Here is a 19,227-nt window from a genome sequence, read left to right as displayed (position 1 = left end):
TCTGAGAGTTATAGGGCCTACTGACTCCTGAACCAGAATCTGGTTTTAGGGGAGACGGTTGAATAGAATCGCCATATTCAACGTATCCTATAAACACAGATTATGGTTCAACTGACTCCCGACTGATGAATGAAGTGTATAATGCAGCAGGGCCCGTTGAGAGCAAAATTAATTTGAGGTCAAGGGACTGTCAAAACTCTCCAAATTGAATGTTCAGATTGCAGATCATCAGAGAGGGGCTGTCAAAAAAAAAAATCCCGAGGTGGGGATACTGAACTGCTTCGCAGCAGTGACCAGAACATTCGAATGCACTACTGTGATCAATGCCTACTTTTCGCATTTGAAACAGTTGAAATAAAGAACTCACCCTGTCCACGTGTCTTACAATATTGCCAATACAGAAATTCAGTTGTCTTTGACTATAATGTGAAAATAATTCTAAAGTAATAGTAAGGGTGAATAATTGGCAACATTAATGAATGTATTTAAAGCAAAATATGGGTAATGTGAATGATAGGTCTACGTTTGGTTTTTATTTTCTGTCCATTATGAATGAAATCCGCATAGAGAAATTCTGTGGTTGTGTTTATCAAATCTTGTTTTTGCCTTAGCAAAAGTAAAAATAAATGATGGCTTTTTCAAAAAATATATATTGCATTTATGTAACTGTTTTACATTTAAAAAAATACAAATACAATACTACAATCTCATTGTGGTTCAAGGTGTTTTTTTTGTTTGTTACTGTACTCTTCCACAATGTTTGGTAAAGCATAAATGCATTAACCTTACTTTATTTCTTACAACCTTCAGCAGCACAGATAACCTTCCATCATCTTACATTTTCTGTACCCCGACTTTCTATTAAAATATTGTCAAATCTGAGGGCAATTTGAAGCGCTTGAAGCCTAGTTTATAGAAAACTATATAGTCTTTAGTTCTACTCGGCGACTTTGAAAAGGGTTGTAAAGCGTTCCTTTGAAATGGCGTCACACACTACTCCCGGTATCACCTCTACTTGCAGCTGGGGATGGCGCCGGGCACGGTGGCGCGTGCCTTGAACCCAAGTCCCCCGGAAGCTGAGGTTGGCACTCGATGTCGAACGGGTATCCGCACTAAATTCAGTGTCGATATAGTACTCATGGGGTAGCCCGGGCCCACCAGATCGTCTACGGTGGGCTGCACTGGCCCAGGTCGGAAAAGAAGCAGCTCAAATCCCAGGGTCCGTCCTGTAGTGGGATAGCGCCTGTGAGTAGACTCTGCAGTGCATCCTTCGCAAGACATCATAATCCAATTTGTATTATTTTTTTTTAAATCTGCTTTTGTAACGGATGTGAAATGGCTAGCTAGTTAGCGGTGGTGCGCGCTAATAGCGTTTCAATCGGAGACTTCACTTGCTCTGAGACCTTGAAGTAGTGGTTCCCCTTGCTCTGCAAGTGCCACGGCTTTTGTGGAGCGATGGGTAACGATGCTTCGTGGGTGACTGTTGTCTGTGTGCAGAGGGTCCCTGGTTCGCGCGAGGGGACGGACTAAAGTTAAACTGTTACATTGCAGCTGGGGATGGCGCCGGGCACGGTGGCGCGTGCCTTGAACCCAAGGCTCATACTGTCGAAAGAAGTGAATAACATAACGCAGCGGGGCTGTTGAGAGAAACATTTATTTGAGGACAAGCTCTCCAAACTCAATGTTCAGATTGCAGAGATGAAAAACATAATGCAGCGGAGGGAGGCTGTCAAAAAGCCCAGGTCAAAGAGGTGGGGGATACTGAGTAGTGGCCAGAACATTCAAGTAGCCTACCCCTGTGACCAACGGCTACTTAATTGTGTGAGACATCTAAGGCATTCTCATTTGAAACATTTGGAATAAAATACTGACCCTGTCCATGTGTTTTAAGAGTAAATCTAAAGAGTGAAAGCTCGATGGTGGGCAAATGCTGCCCTCTGCTGGAGTGTACTCCAGGAATACCAAATAATGCTATTTCAACCACATGCTATTCTATGGACTGATTTAATCACGTTTATTCCTCCACATACCAATTTATAGAAATGCAAATAGACAATGAGTAGGTGTTCTAAAACTGTTGACTGGTAATGTAGATAAAAGTGAAAACTTTACATACTACAAAAAAAATCAGCATCAGAAATTGATTTTGTGGAGTTTTTCAAAAATAGGTATGGTATTCGGTAGGTGGATCCCCTGGATCCAATCTTACCCAACTGTCATTAGAAATAGGGTCTGCATAGAAATAGGCTATAGTCCTAAACATACACAGAGTAAAAGCTATGGCAGACACACAATTAGTGCATGCATCAACACCTGCATGCATTATCAATCACTGTGAAGGTGTTTCCTGTCTCAAACAATTTGACATCTTATCACTGTGAAGGACCTTGTCTGTTTGTTGACCTACTAACACCACAGTTAGTCAATATGTTACTGACAAGGCCTATGTACACATCTTAACACTAACTCGTTCAAGAGTGGAGATTTCCACAAGGGATTTTCATTAAGTCCTTTATCTGGAGACATGGTGGCCTTATCATGATCTGAATGACACATTTTTGAGGATAAATTATTATCATGTTTTCATCAAGTGGGCCTAGATATTAAGAGAAGTATGGTTCGTATGATTTTGAAGCCACTTGCAGTTCACGGAAATACCATTGGAGGTCGGTAGAGTACAGCAAAAAGAGAGGCTGAATAGCGTAATGAATAGTGTTCTTCTTGCCATATATTTTATTGAAGGGAACATATTCTCTTCAGTACTTTCATAATCTATTGATGCCATCGGGGACATTGCCAGTTTGGTTTACGGCCATAAATACAATATATATATATAACCGAGGCCCTTTGTCTTGAAAAGTCAAAATTGCATCTGTGACCTTCGTTAGGGATGTAGAACATCGCCCCAAATAGCTGAACTATTGCTAAGGTGTAAAACAAAATGTCCCCAAAACATTTGCATGTTTGAAATAAATCACTGATCTTCATGTTTTCGTGCATAAATGTTTATAGGGGGTCTTAGATAATTGGGTACATTCATCAATATAGGCCAATAGGCTACTCTGTCAGCTGGGTTGGAACGTTCCATGACCTCTGCTCTGTTGAAATCTTTGTCCACCTCTTGACCTTTGTCAACGTGTTATTGTACCTTTAAACTTGGCATCCTGTGGCGTAACTTATGGCGGTGAGACACGACTCCTCGGCCGTCGGAGATGTCTCCTCCGTCTCAACGTCCATAGAAAGACTGGGAAAAGTTCTCCAATAAGTAGCCTACATGAGCGTCTGCAAGTGGGCGTGTTTCTCTGTTTATTCAACAGTCTCGGCTCTTGTGCGATGTCGAGAGCGCGAACGCACTTTTCTGGTGAGAAGGGAACGCAGAAGTCTAGCTCTGACGCGCAGTCTATCTTCAGCTCTTGCTGTCTAAAATCGCTTCATTGTGGAGAGGGCTTTGAAACATATTTGGGACACTACCACCATGGACGCATTTCAAGTACTATCGTTATATATGTTACTGATCTTCATTTGGAATATACCATGTTTTCAGTCAGCTGCCATCATATCTCCCTCTGTGCCAAGGAGAAACAAGGGAGCCAAGATCCTTCATGATGGACAAAGGTCAACCAAATTTCCCAAAGAGATCTTCGCATCTTCTCCTATTTTAAGCCATCACGGAGAAGACTTTAATAAGGACGCAATTGTGCCCCACGATTACATGCTCTCCATATACAGGACGTATTCGGCTGCAGAGAGACTCGGACTAAACGCAAGTTTTTTCCGCTCCTCAAAGTCTGCAAACACCATAACAAGTTTTGTGGACAGAGGAACAGGTTGGTCACAACTAAAATGACTTAGCTATGTAGTCTACTACCGTTGCATACGACCAAGTGAGAATCTTGCTACATTTGTTCTAGATTTGCACATATCGCTGCAGCCATGGTATGCATTTTTTAATCTGGAAAATAAAGCCCCTTTCACAATAACATAAACGATTAATTTTACAATGTCTCTCTTATTGAACGACATGCTGGAGTTGCAAGTTGAAATGTGGAACAATTGTGTTCCTGTTCTACTCTTGACCCACAAAGACTGCCATAAAATAGCATAAAATAACCACATCAAAATAGTGCGCTGGCCTATCACTCGATGATGCAGATTTAGATGTGATCCAATCTAAATATGTAACAGCTTGAATTGTAAAATGTACCATTAATTAATGCATAAAACGATATTTCACAAGCTAAAGTGCAATTATCTTGTCAGCCTCAAAGTTATTTTAGTTGCACTGGAGCTTTAGGACCGTTTATGAGGGACGCATTACGTTTTGTTGTCGCATTCAGTTCCATTTGAGCCCTTGGGACACAGTTTAAAGAGCCATAGGAGTACGTCAGTTTTGCAAAGTATAAAGTTATATTAGACTTACATTGACCCCCAGGTTACACGACAATAAAACACTAATTGAGGCCCTATCTAAATGAAGGTAGTAAATCATTCTCTATGAGTCCCCGCTTGCACCAAACCCATCCTGTTCAAACCTTGCCTTGTCGTCAGACTAGACTCAAAACAGGGCCAATTGAGGTAATCATAGAAAAAGTTATATTTCCACAGAACTTGTGCATTAATTTACACATTGGTGTAGGACTCAGTAAACACGTCAAACAGGAAAATACAGTTGGCTTGCATCAGGATAGGAATGAACATTTTGTGTTACAGATCGTCATTCCATCAGTGCAATCTGTATGGCCAACTCTGCAGTTAATAAACGGTTATATTTGAATGGTTTAGGGTGGGCTGCGGGTGGTGGGCTGCAGGTGATTAGGGACAGTTAACTCTGTAACCAAGTGATTTGACGGATTTGATTAGACAAACAACGGCAGATAAACACCAACAAACCGAACACATGTAAGTCAGCTTTATCTTTAGAGGAGAAATGCAATCAGTTAACGTTATTATTGGCATTATTTCCCATCTGTAACATGTGAAAAAGCCTCACTTTCCCCCTGATTTTGATTTGATGTGTCACTGGCTCTGACCCTTCTCTGGACTCTCTGAGGGTTGCTTAGCATCGAACCGCTGATTGGAGTATTTGAACTCGTGATCTAATTGAGTGTTCATGTCATAACATATCAAATACTGTCTATTCTCCCATAATGACCCAGCTCAGCCAATGGCACATCACTAAAAACAAATGAAAAAAATGTAAGACCATGTCCTTCGCTACGAAGTGGTTATTATTTTACTGTGTACCTCGCTGTGCGACCGCCACTTTAATTGCTAAAAATATGTTTTTATTCCGTTCTCTCAGCACACTGGTGGTTTCTGTTAAGATTCTACCAGGCCCTCAAGTGTTGAGTTGTATTGTATAATAGACTACAACATACTATTTTTTGCACTTTAAAAAGTCCGAACAGTAAGCGACAACGTTTGTGCGTAATATTTGAATTTTGCGTTTTTCAGCTATTACGCACAGCTGTTTTTTGGAAACACTTGTACGATAGACGATATTTTTGTATAAAACTGAAATATTTTATATTGTGTAGCTTTTCCCCTCTGCAGGTAAAATGAAAACAATTTATGCAAAACAGAATAGGAGACGTCCCTATGTTCGTTGTGGTCGCAAGGTCAGACAAGAATAAACCAAATGTATGAAAATGACTTTTGGCACTTGAAGTAACTCATTAAAACGCAGATGGTGCTCGCTGGCCTCGGAAGCCACAGCACTAGAAGTCTCTCTCTCTCTTTCGCTCCTCTCTTCGCTCTCTTTCTCAGCCTTTAGAAAGTCGTAGCCTAATACTTAGAGGAAAGCGTAACATCAATGTTATATGTTGTCCACAACCTCAGATAATACAACAATAGGACTAACATAAGTGGTTGACGCCGTATCGTTCCTACTTTGGTCAGATATATATGTAAATTACGCACAGGCTCCGTTATGTCCAAATGTTTATATTTTCCAAGCAAATGAGGTGAATCGAAATGTTGTATCTTAATTTGTCGAATCATATCTCAAAATCAACAAACTGCATTGTCAGGTTATTTAAAACAGATTCGCGCTGTAACTTAAAGTCAGCATAATCAGGCCAAGCACTTTTGAACCGGGAATGTTGTCGTTGGCAAGAGGAGATGAAATATAAGCGGGGAAGTATTTTAATGAGGAAGAGGGGAATTCAGAACTGTTAATTATTTGGTGACCTTGTATACGATTTGTTTGAGGTCTTATAAAAAACCTTAATGCAGACCATACGCGCAAAGTTACTGAAACAAACACAAGGTTTCACTCTACGTTTACTATTAAACTATGCAGGGTTCACAGAGGGGGGAAAGTATTGGCAACCAAATTCAAATATCTATTTCGAATAAACTCATATTATTTTGAAATATGGCATCTATGTTGGATTTATAGATTAATAGCCTATACACAGGGAGCAATTGTTTAGGCCTAGAACAGGCTACCCACAAATGTTGTTTTTATTTAAGAACACATTTTCCAGTGCATTTAATTTGATGGACGGAATCACATTTGATTGATATTTCCCAAGACCACAGGTTGATCTGTCTTATGTATGCCTAGTATATTCCTGTTATCGTGAATGCTGAAGAAAATCGCACTGTGTTTGGGCAACACATTTTTTCATGGTAGCCTTCAAAGTAAAACAGATTCGTTTTTACTTCAGCCTTTTTGAGCATTTACCCTATTATGCCTATGTATAATTATATTTGACTGATAAAATATGACAAAAATCTAAATGTCGCGTAAGTAATCGAAAAATCTTTAGAAAACTGTGTTTTAAAAGCTCTAATGTATTTTCTGAAACCTTGGGTTTTAGATATATAAAAAAAACACTGCATACCGCCAGTAAATATTTTACAGCAGAAATTAATAATATTATAACTTATATGAGAGCACATTGCTTCGCTGGGATCAAATATGTGTAGCCTGGGCCTCGTGGGTCTCGAGCAGGGAATAATATATTAATTGTGTATTGTTCAGTTGAGTGTACAGTAACCTATGTCGCCTTCGGTCGGTTGAGTCTGGAAGAAACCCCTCCCGTCATATCACTTGGCCCCTCGTTTCTATGCTCCACAACTTTGATAGTCGTTTCAGAAGTAATATTTCCCAAGCAAATAATAATTCATAAACTGGTTTGATAAAATAGTCACTAATTTAATCAGGCTCTTCGTTTAGTGATGATAGACCTACATTGAAAAAGCAAAGTATTCTCTGAAGTGATTAATTTGGGGTGTTATTAGAAAACAATAGCCTACATTAACATACAAAAATGATGATAAGATTCAATTGACAATTCAATTGAAGTTTGCTTCCGAATTTCACATTTCTCCCCATAGGAATTAAAATACATAGGCTATATTTCGAGTCTTATCTAATAGTAAAAATTTACAACATTTAAAGTACAGGGCAAAATTATAGTATTATAGGCTACTGAACGGTATTTTGCACATCGAAAGTGTATAAAATCCAAAAGGACAGTGTGTGTGTGTGAGAGAGAGAGAGAGAGAGAGAGAGAGAGAGAGAGAGAGAGAGAGAGAGGGAGAGAGGGAGAGACCGAAAGAGGTAATTGCCAGCTGTTGTATTATGATCATAGGCTTAGCCTACAATATTCAGGCTACTGTCTCAACAATTATATCTTACTAACATGGAAATAAATTGATTCAAACAGGCGACACCTTATCATATTAGGCATAATGGGCAAATCTAAATAATTAATTATTATGGAAGTTGTTATGGTAGTTATTCTGCTAAATTTGCATCTGTTGATTATTGATGTTAAGAGTGAAGATGGTTATTATACAGTAAATTATAATGCACCCTTTCTGCTCAGAAATGAAGTGTCAGTCGTAGTTTGACTCAGCTCGACTTTTGAATGGGCACTGAAAAACAAGAGAGAAGGCCAGTGGATCTGGCCTCTTTGTGAGAATGTGAACCCTCCTCCTCCCACTCCCTCTCCTGAACACTGTACACCCTAAGTGAATCTGACTGCAATTATTTCTTTTTATCTTGCAGACGATCTCTTGCACTCTCCTTTGCGAAGACAAAAGTATCTGTTTGATGTCTCAACCCTTTCAGACAAAGAGGAGTTGGTTGGAGCTGAATTAAGGATATTTAGAAAAGTACCCGGGGATTTGCAAACGTCCCCGACAGGTCTCTATGACATTCAATTACTCTCCTGTCGATCAGAACGGCTACTGGATGCAAGATCCCTTGATCCTCTGGATTCCCAAAAACCACGATGGGAGGTTTTGAACGTGTGGGAAATGTTTAAAAACCGGCATCACTCTGCCCAGGGGAGCCAGCTTTGTCTCCAGCTCAAGGGCACTCTTGGTAAATCAGAAATGGAAATCGATTTAAAACAGATGGGATTTGACAGAACCGGTCGAACTCAGCAAGAGAAGGCCATCTTGGTGGTTTACACCAGGTCCAAGAAAAGGGAGAACCTGTTCAACGAAATGAAAGAGAAGATCAGGTCTCGTGGATCGGGGAGCAGGTCGGAGGAGGAGAGGGGCCTGCGGTTCAAAGCCAGGCGCCGACGGAGGACTGCATTGAACAATCGGCATGGGAAAAGACATGGAAAAAAGTCCAAATCTAGATGCAGCAAAAAGGCTCTGCACGTTAATTTCAAAGAGCTAGGGTGGGATGACTGGATCATTGCGCCATTGGATTACGAGGCGTACCACTGCGAGGGCGTGTGCGACTTCCCTTTGAGATCGCATTTAGAGCCAACAAACCATGCCATCATTCAAACTCTCATGAATTCAATGGATCCCAATAGCACACCTCCTAGCTGTTGTGTTCCCACCAAACTCAGTCCCATCAGCATTCTTTACATAGACTCCGGCAATAACGTTGTGTACAAACAGTATGAGGACATGGTGGTAGAGCAGTGTGGCTGCAGGTAGCGTCATTTTCTTCTGCGTATTTAAATCCCGCAAAATCAAAGATAAGTCACTCGGTCCAGGTCAGGATATGAAAGCTGTGGCATATCTTAAGCATATATACCCATGCGTTCTTGCCATATCATGGTGCGCCTAAACTTCACTCAAAAGGGATCCGCGAGAGACATCATTTGTAGCGTAGGCCTATGCAAGCATATTTATTTTTGATCAAATTTAAACTCCGTACAATCTCACATAGCCTTAGATGTCCAATTGTTGTGTTAAACTAATACCTACTCCTGGCCTACATTTGCGTCCATCTGATATGTTTTTCAAGAGCGTAGTCTATTGTTTTGCGAGGCCCGGACATGGTAGGGAGGGCGTCATAAACCATTAGTCCGCAGTAGAGGAGTGGGTATCAACATACTAGTGATGTGCTATTATTTGTAATTTTTCTGAGCAGACTTTGAATTCTTGATGTTCCATCATTGGATTCTGTCCGAAATGGGCACAGTGGAATGCACCTGTTCAAACTAGGCCGCAGTCACGGGATAGCCCTTGTGCATTGTTGCAGCTCCCTGCAACGATCTTGTAAAGAGGACTCATTTGTAGCGGGTGTTTCCAGGCTCACTGCCAGTGTCCAGCTGAAACTATCGAGCTCTTCTGATGCGTTATCAATCGGCCCTAGCACCCCCCCCTCTCTCAAATCTCTCTCTTTCAAATCTATTTCTTTCTCTCTCGCTCTCTCTCTCTCTCTCTCTCTCTCTCTCTCTAAAAAGTGAATGTAATCTACCAAACACACAATGGGCGCTGAGGAAAAGAGATAGCGCAGATATGCCTACAAGAGATTTCCCCGTGCGTCCTGTTTCATCAGAATGGAGTGCGAGCTCGAGTCATCACAGCCCTCGGGCAACGAATGCAAGACTAAACAGACGATTCTTAACATGGACATGGACATAGGCATTCGTATTGTGCCTGCCATTGACAGCTGACTGTATTTCGATGACTTGCTGAAGGCACACTGAAAAGCAGTTGGACCCGTTTGCGCACAGGAGCACGTGGGGACACCAAAGGCCACGTTAAATAATCAAGACAAACATTTGCATCTTCAACGTCTGCATCTTTACTAAAGGCACTTCCACAACTGACTGCGCCAATGTCATGTAGTCAGGAAGAACACCTTTTTTCATGATAATCGACTGACCAGAAAAGACTCGCAAACGAGATATTTAAATGCACATTAGCTTTGAATGCACTGCTGTTCGTTATTTGAGCTGTAAATATTTGTATAGTTAAAACTTTACAAGTGCAACTTATGGAGAAATGACAAAAGGCATTTCTTTGTAAATGTACATACTTTAAATGCACTCAAATCGTTATAATAATTATTCTATAATAATTTTATTAATTGTGATGTACAGAGTTTCATGATAATCATATATTTCTTACATTGACGAGAGTAATTTAAGCTGTATAAAAAAAATGTTGAGGGTGAAAATACCATTATTGATGTCTACCTCATAATTACCTAGGTTCTGAGTTCTGAGGTGCATTCAACTGTGTTAAATTCTTTTTAAATGATATATGAAATTATACATTTATATAGGCCAATATATATATATAATATCCAATAATGGATATTATTCCACACTATTACTGTCCTAATAAAGTGAAGAAAAAAACATCCAACACTCTTGTGCTTCGGATGACTTAACTCCCCCCTATAATTAATTTCCCAGAAATCTGTGAGTTGATCCTCTGTGACAGAGAGAAAACATCGTTTTTAGGTGATTTATAACTCTGCTTGTTTCTAATGAAGTTACAGATATGAATCACACTAATTACAGTACCTAACGTTATTGTACATATCATGCTAAATCAAGTGGTCTACATGGATTTGTTTTGAATAATGGGGAAAATTCACACCTCAATCAGGCCTTTGTGCATTTTTTCATGTTGACCAAAATAAGAAGTGAGAAGAATGTCTCCTTTGATCATTGGATTATATTAACTATGGAAAAATAATCACTTGTTTTACCCTTTCTTTCAAAGCCTGTATATAAGCAGATATGCTGTTTGTTTGTATAGTGTTCTGTTGCTCAACCCTATCTATGCATATTTCATTCATATCAGTCTTATCGGATCACAATGAATCCATGATGTACTTCCAAATTTTAACCATTAAATGTGCTTGAATTACAAAACTAGCTTTTAGCAAAGCATGGTGTTTTATTTCTAGCAGGGGATACAGATCATTCTACCCATATGTAGGATTATAGTTAGTGCTGCTGGTTACAGCACCGAAAGCGCTTGACATTGAGAGTTATAGTTGTTGTAGAACTCATGCAGTAGAACTCAGTGGTGGTGGCAATGGAGTTCAGCTTCCTTTAAAAATGTATGCAATGTAAACAAAGCATACATCTTTTTTGGTAGGTGTTGATATACGGTGCCTTCGGGAAGTATTCAGACCCATTGACTTTTTACACATTTTGTTACTATACAGTCTTATTCTAACATCGATAACATTGTTGTTTTCCCTCATCAATCTACTACACACAATACCCCATAATGACAAAGCAAAAACAGGTTTTTAGAAATGTTTGCTAATTTATAAAAAATAAAATATCGCATTTGCATAAGTATTTAGACCCTTTACTCAGTACTTTGTTGAAGCACCTTTGGCAGTGATTACAGCCTGGAGTCTTCTTGGGTATGACGCTACAAGCTTGGCACACCTGTATTTGGGTAGTTTCTCCCATTCTTCTCTGCAGATCCTAACAAGCTCTGTCAGGTTGGATGGGGAGCGTTACTGCACAGCTATTTTCTGGTTCCTCCAGAGATGTTTGATCGGGTTCAAGTCCAGGCTCTGGATGGGCCACTCAAGGACATTCATAGACTTGTCCCAAAGCCACTCCAGTGTTGTCTTGGCTGTGTCATTGTCCTGCTGGAAGATGAACCTTCGCCCCATTCAGAGGTCCTGAACACTCTGGAGTAGGTTTTCATCAAGGATCTCTCTGTACTTTTCTCCATTCAACTTTGCCTTGATCCTGACTTGTCTCCCAGTCCCGCTACTGAAAAACATCCCCACAGCATGATGCTGCCACCACCATGCTTCACCATAGGGATCGTGCCAGGTTTACTTCAGATGTGACGCTTGGCATTCAGGCCAAAGAGTTCAATCTTGGTTTCATCAGACCAGAGAATCTTGTTTCTCATGGTCTGAAAGTCCTTAGGTGCCTTTGCCAAACTCCAAGCAGGCTTTCATGTGCCTTTTACTGAATGAGTGGCTTCCATCTGGCCACTCTACCATAAAGACATGTTTGGTAGAGTGCTGCAGAGATAGTTGTCCTTCTGTATTTTTCTCCCATCTCCACAGAGGAACTCTGGAGCTCTGTTAGAGTGACCATCGGGTTCTTGGTCACCTCCCTGAAAAAAGGCCCTTCCTCCCCTGATTGCTCAGTTTGGCCTGGCGGCCAACACTGGAAGAGTCTTGGTGGTTTCAAACTTCTTCCATTTAAGAATGATGGAGGCCACTGTGTTCTTGGGGACCTTCAATGCTGGTTCCCTTCCCCAGATCTGTGCCTTGACACAAGCCTGTCTCAGAGCTCTATGGACAATTTATTTTATTTCACAGCTTGTTTTTTTCTCTGACATGCACTGTTAACTGTGGGACCTTATATAGACAGGTGTGTGCTTTCCAAATCATGTCCAATCAATGGAAATCATCACAGGTGGACTCCAATCAGTTGTTGAAACATCTGAAGGATGATCAATGGAAACAGGATGCACCTGAGCTCAATTTCGAGTCTCATACAAATAGTCTGAATACATATGTAAATAAGGTATTGCTGTTAGTGTTTTGAATACATTTGCAAACATTTCTAAAAACCTGTTTTCACTTCGTTATTATGGGCTATTGTGTGTAGATTGCTGAGATTTTTTATTTATTTAATCAATTTTAGAATAAGGCTGTAAGGTCACAAAATGTGGAAAAAGTCAAGGGGTCTGAATACTTTCTGAAGGCACTTTAGGCTATGATTGATCTAATGGTACTGTGTAGGTCATGAACTTATTGGAAGTCATAGGGCTCTCTAATTCAAGCCACAGGATAATTTAGTGTTTTCACTAACATGTAAACAGACAATGAGTGTCATTGTTCAGTGTTTTGCCGGCTCAGCGCGATGCTAAAACTATGTTAACATGTGGTGGCCATTCAAGTAGAAGGAAATGCATTGACTGTCACTGATATGGTACTGAATGGATGAACTGCAGCTATTTCCCAATGAATTAGCCACCCCCCTGGGTCATGTTTACTTAACACTTTAATGTTTCCCAATCTGAAGATGAAAAAAGTTTGAAAGCAGGGATTGCTTCCATATAGGCTATGGACCTTGGCCTGGAAACGATTAGGAAATGATTTTGAAATGTTATACGTTGTCCAGGTTCTTGTACAGTATCATGTCACTCCCAACATGGTCGCTGGGGGAAAGAGAGGACACTTAAGTGCACTCTTTAGTTGCCCCTGCAAATGACTGACACAGCAACCACTTCCCTGAGCAAAAACCAAATGGCCCTTCAGGCTATGTCTGTGTGTCAGCATTGAATAGCATCAGGATGCTATGTGGCTAATGCTAGGTCCACTAGGTCCATAGCATGTTGATACCTTACTAGCAGACGTGCAGTACAAGTTTAAACACAGACACAGGTCTGAAAGGAAAGACATAATGTGTGTGACAAGTTGACTGCCATTAGTCAAATGTCCTCTATGCTCTTACCTTACCTGTGAGATTGCGTACGCTGCTTCTGTGAAAAATGAGGGCATGGAATTTCAATTTCCCTTACATTTTAGGTCCTGTTATTGTATTGGACACAGGCATTATATCCCTGGCTTGGACGCTGGGTTGATGGAGGAAGTTTTGAGAATGGTTGCATGCCGATGAAAAGGAAGGAATGCTTTAGTTTAGTCGTCTCAATCACTCACTCGTTAGCTTTAATGGTTTCATAAAGAATAACAGGTTCGTCCTCATAGTTGCATAATTGTCTTAGTCACCAGTATGGCGAAGCCATTCCGAGAGAGTGCCTTGTTTAACATTTCTATCTAATATATTTATTTAACCAGTGTTGTATTGGCAAAGGCACAGCTCCTTTTTCATCAGAATATGCGGAGAATGTTTAACACAAATAGCCTTGACACCCCACATCTGTGGACCGCCTCTTCATGGTCCATGATGATGCATGATAACAAAGTCAAGATCTACAATGTGTTTCTCCAAACCGTCCGGGAGTCTCTCCAATGTCTAAAAACACAAGTTGGCTCCAATAGAGATAGACATTTCCCCCATACCTAACCCCACTGTTATCAGTGATGTCCTCATAAACTGTGCAGTGAGGAGATAAATCAAACTTAACATTTAGGCTGCAAGCAACTTTTCAGTGAGTATATAGGGAAATGGGCATAGTGAAATATGATATAATTTTTGTTAAAGTACGAGAACTCTCATTGTGATTTGTTGAATGGCTGCATTTGGGATGCAGGAAAAGGGAATGCTTGGACAGTGCAAAGGCCTGAACTCAAACTGTTCATGACACTATTGATGACATCAAATTGGAATTTCTTTATCATGGATTTTCAGTGTCTGTTCCTCCTCTCAGAGATTTCTGTTTATCTCTGGAAAGAGATTCCTCCTTATTCCTTTTTTAATTCCTTGCATCTAATAGAGCCTGGCTGGGTTGTGGCTCATTCCCCCAACCTCCCCTTTACCTCACAGGCCAGTGCAAGGTGGTTTCTTTCCCTATGAAAGAAAATAAACACTCAGAACCACATTGTGTTGGTTTAGAGTGTACAAGTATATTTAAATGTGAGAGTGAACATGCATGTATATTGTGTGTGTGTGTGTGTGTGTGTGTGTGTGTGTGTGTGTGCTGGAGGACAGAAGGACAGCAGCATACACAGATGGGCAGATGAGTGCTGCAGAGTAGCGGCAGATGCCTGGACTGACCCCCACTGACACCCTGCATTGAACCACTGGCCTGCACACAAAGGCAGGGGCAGATCCAAACATTAAATATACTTGCTTGTGCCTTAATGCCAGAGGTCCCATTTTGTCTATATACTTCTTTTCTTCTGAGGCAGACAGTCGAGCGTGTTGAGCGGGGCATCCAAGAGGGAATGAGAGAGAAGAGAAGAAATGATTGAACCCTTTTCTATCTATCATGATTTTAACCTTTATATTTCCTGCGATTGACTCACAAGAGACAGTGATGCTGTAAAGAGAGGTGGTTGCCCTTGGCAGCTGCTCACTAAGTAAGAAAAAAAAGGAAAGCACAGGAGTAGCAAAACAAAGGACTATGGTGTTCCCTCTGATGGGGCATCTGCTGGGCTTCTTTTTCTCCAGCCCTGCGGAGGTTAGCCAGGACCCTCTGTGGCCCTATGGTAGCCCACCCTACCCCACCATCAGGGGTACCATCAGGCCATACGGGGGACAGACTGGTGGACACCTCCACTTCCCTGCAGATCACCTGCTAATTGTATTACATCACACCCTTTGAGGCCCTCTTTACTTTACTATCTATCCTATCTCAATATCCAAATCAGATTGGAGCATGGATAGATTTCTGCGAGGGGTGCTGTAAATTGGGGTGAGGGAGGGGCGTTTGGAAGACTTGATCCCGAGGGAAAGGTTTTAAAATAAAAGCACTGACTGAAGACTCCACCAGAAACAGAATGTCAATTGGGTGATGTTGATTGATCTATATGGGGGCACCTTTCAAGCGCCTGTTTATTTTCTCAAGGAATGTCCCAGAGTGCCCTTTCATCTCTCTTCATCTTGTTGCTTGTTGTTACTAACCAGGAGTATGTCTCTGATGGTGAACTGTCTTATTGCCAGGAAAGCAACATTTCCTCAAATTGACAGTGTACCACAGGCGTTACCGTAGACATATAAGCATATGCAAATAGATGCACCTCACTGAGAGCTTGTCCTGTGTGTGCGTATAGATAGTTTTTTTGTGAGGGCATGTGTCTGAGTATCTCTGTTTGAGACTGACTAGTGTCGGTGTGTGTTTGTATGTGAATCTGAATGTGCTGAAGACCAGAGTAAATTTTCTCAGTAACTTTCACAATGCTTATGTTTGACAATGCTTATGCAAAGCCAGCACACAACCTCCCTGTCAAATCACATTTGTGATGGCCATGGGAGTGGTGGTGGCAGGAGGATGATGATTGGCCAGGGGGCTGGGCATGCCTTTCATTGGTCAAGACCTCAAGCCCACACCATAAGGGGAGCTTGTCCAACCCAACAGAGTGATTTGGAAACCATACATCAGGTAGCCATATCAAATCATTTCAACATAGAACATTAACCTGGTTTGATTCGTATTTAGTGAGAACATAGCCCCTGATTAAACCAATGGACCAGATGGGAGAAACAGACAGAGGTCTTTGTTCTGTACTGTAAAACGAGACAGGGAGAAAAACGAACATGGGTCAGGGGCAATGATTCAGGAAGACTAGGATCTCACTGAGTAGGAGATGGAGGGGCAGGGTGGTGGGGTGTTAAGAATACTTGATGGGCAACTCCACAGCTCTGCGAAGGCAAAGCTTTCACGTAAAAATGGTGCCTGGGGTATCTCAAAAGGTCAGAGCCCAGAACACTAACACACTACATTAATCATGAGCCGTTGCGGCTTACCTGTCTAGCGTTTCAGCCACGCCGTACAGTTAACCTCAATTACGCTTGATTACGAGGTGTGGAAGACACAGCGCCCAGACCCAGCCTCCAGAAAAGATCAGACATCAATAATGCAGCTTCAGATTGGATGAGCCTGTCTGTTACCAAAGCAACAGGGCAAGGGGAACATACACCAGGTCTTTGACAGTTTTCTAAGGTCCCCCCCCCCCTCACACACACACAGTCTTTCTAGGCAAAGCTCAATAAGCATTTGGATTTGGAGTCTTTGGATTCTCCGATACTGTCTGTTTTATAGCTCTTGTGTCATGTGGTGGTGGGTTGGGTAGCAGGAGAGCACGTACACACACTGCATGGTGTACAAAAGAGAGTAAAAGGCTTCACGCTGTCCCAGCCCCCTCACAGCAATTACCCCATTACGCGTTGGTGGCGGATGGAACTGTTACAGATGTTTTATGACGGGGGCCCTTTTCATTTTGTCTTCCCGATGAGAGACAGATTTATGGTGCAACTCAGTCCTCTATTCAGGAATGCCATCCCCTTCCCACCCCTTTTCCCTTTTACACACACACAAGGATGAGAAGTTCCGGAGTTTTTGTAGGCTTCTCCCCTAAAGTGGATGAAACATGAAATAAAAGTGCATATTCAAATTAGGAGTAAGTCAAAATGTTTCAAGAGCAGTTTTCTCCTCCTACCGGGCTGGCCTATATGGTCACCGAGGTTGTTGGCAGCAGTGTAAAAGAAAAATACATGTTTGATGGCCCCTCCAATAGGTAGGCTTCCAGGCTGGCCGACAGCCTCTTTTCACGGGAGGGAGTAAACTGTGGAGACCTCCTCGGAGAGGCCCTGGTCTGTGGACAGATATCAGGCAGAGAATCAAACCAACTATGACACATTCACACCAAATGTTATCCTGCTGAAAGTAACCATCATAAAAAAGCAAACAGTAAAGACCAGTTAACTTTTTTTCAACAGTAATCTCTTTGGGTTCTCAGTGACGTGTTTGATGTGCCGAGGTCTCTTGCTGTGGTTTCTTTTCAGAGGCTGTTTTGGTGCGGTTCCCCTAAAGTTGGACTGTGAATCAAATCTACAGTTCGGTAGCTTTTATGCCTTAGCAAAATATTGGCCATAAATTGATGGATGAGCAGCAGTCTAATTACAGGGCTACATACTAAAAAGTCCCCCTCCGAGTCATGGCTACAATTATTAAGGTTTACAAAAGAGACTATATGGCAGGCAGTGGGGACCCAAAGAGCTTTAAAGTGCTGAACTTATTTGACAAGTCATAACCAACACAAGGAGACATTTTGAAACAGGAGAAGGCTTGTGCGTGTAACCTACAGTTTCTCTTCAGAGAACAAAATGTGGAAAGTTGTCAGGTACAAGTCTTTTAACAAACAAGGTCAGCAGAGGAACAGTTGATATGAATCATTTACCAGACGGAGACAAAGAGGTCTGGCGAGACTAGATAGCCCAGAGGACCCAGAGGCCTTTGTGACCTAAGCACAGGCTTGTCGTGCTACACACAGAGAGACCACGGTGACATTTTTGATGCCGCTCTCCAATCAATCCTGGGGGAACAAATGTCAGATTGCTGATTGATTTTTCCATTGTGACATGATATTTGAGATGTCAGGCCTTCGTCAGTCACTGAAAATGTCACCATATGACATTACTTACACAGAAAGACTGTAGCCACTGTTGTTCTCAGATCTTCTTTCTAGACGGCGTAATACCGGCGTAATACCGGCGTAATACCTGCGTAATACCTCAGGACCATTTTTGCTTTATGTTATGACATCCAACATGGTTCAAATTGGGCATTTATTCAAAGTTGAATTATACGATATGTAGTTGCCATAACTTTAGATTTTTATTTGGATTAATTCCTTAAAATACCACTTTCTACTTAGAGCGACATAAATTATTGTGGTCTTTTCTGGCATGAGGAATGTAGTGAGTTTTGTTTGAGCAGATGTAACCTTATCAGGTATTCACTCTTTTTTTCTATTCTTGTGTCTCTCACATCTCTTAGCTTAAGCAAAACAAAAAAGAGCTCTCACACAATATTTCGGTGTGCTCTAGTTTGACCTCTTTGTGAACTGCGGTTAAGTGAAAGGCACTTTCAGCCGGTGGAATCAAATGGCAGTAACCATATGCCTTTCAACTGATACAAAGGTGGGAGAAATGGGTTGGGGGCCGGGGCTTGCATGCTAGGGTGAAAAGGAAAGTGCCGTGCCGTATCTTTTTGTGCTGGTAAAGTGGTGGTGGTGTTTCTGGAGCGGGGTGAGGGGGGTGGTAAGGGGCAGTGGTAGCTGGACATGCTGCGGAACAGAAGGAGAGAACAGAAGAGAATGTCTAACTGAGATGGACATTTTTTTCATGGACGAGTGCAGTGAGAAAACAGTGAGCAAACAGTGAGCAAACAGTGAGCAAACAGCATTCCTTTCTCTCTCTCTGTGCAAGTGTGTGTGTCTGTATGTGTGAGTCTGTGTGTATATCTATGTGTGTGTGTGTGCGTGTGTGTGTACATGCGTGCATCAGTGCTTGTGTGTATGTGTGTGTGTATTGTGCTTGGTTTCAGTGAAGATGTTCAGAGCTCCAGGTCGGTCTGGATCTGATGTCTGATTTGCTCCACTTGACCCTGTGC

At 41.6% G+C, this 19,227-nt stretch overlaps 1 protein-coding gene across 1 annotated transcript; it reads left to right on the top strand.

Moving 5' to 3' along the window:
- Positions 1 to 3,196: 3,196 nt before the first annotated feature.
- On the top strand, positions 3,197 to 11,090 carry LOC135522474 (growth/differentiation factor 6-A-like). Its single transcript, XM_064948768.1, has 2 exons — positions 3,197 to 3,827; positions 8,021 to 11,090. Exons 1-2 carry the CDS (start codon positions 3,476 to 3,478, stop codon positions 8,911 to 8,913), a joined length of 1,245 nt encoding a protein of 414 aa, XP_064804840.1. The 5' UTR covers positions 3,197 to 3,475; the 3' UTR covers positions 8,914 to 11,090.
- The last annotated feature ends 8,137 nt before the right edge of the window (positions 11,091 to 19,227 follow it).

The sequence above is a fragment of the Oncorhynchus masou genome, chromosome 30 (assembly GCF_036934945.1).
Source record: "Oncorhynchus masou masou isolate Uvic2021 chromosome 30, UVic_Omas_1.1, whole genome shotgun sequence".
NCBI classification, from domain to species: Eukaryota; Metazoa; Chordata; class Actinopteri; order Salmoniformes; family Salmonidae; genus Oncorhynchus; species Oncorhynchus masou.
Note: the sequence above shows the minus strand (reverse complement) of the source record. Positions and strands in the feature narration are given on the sequence as shown.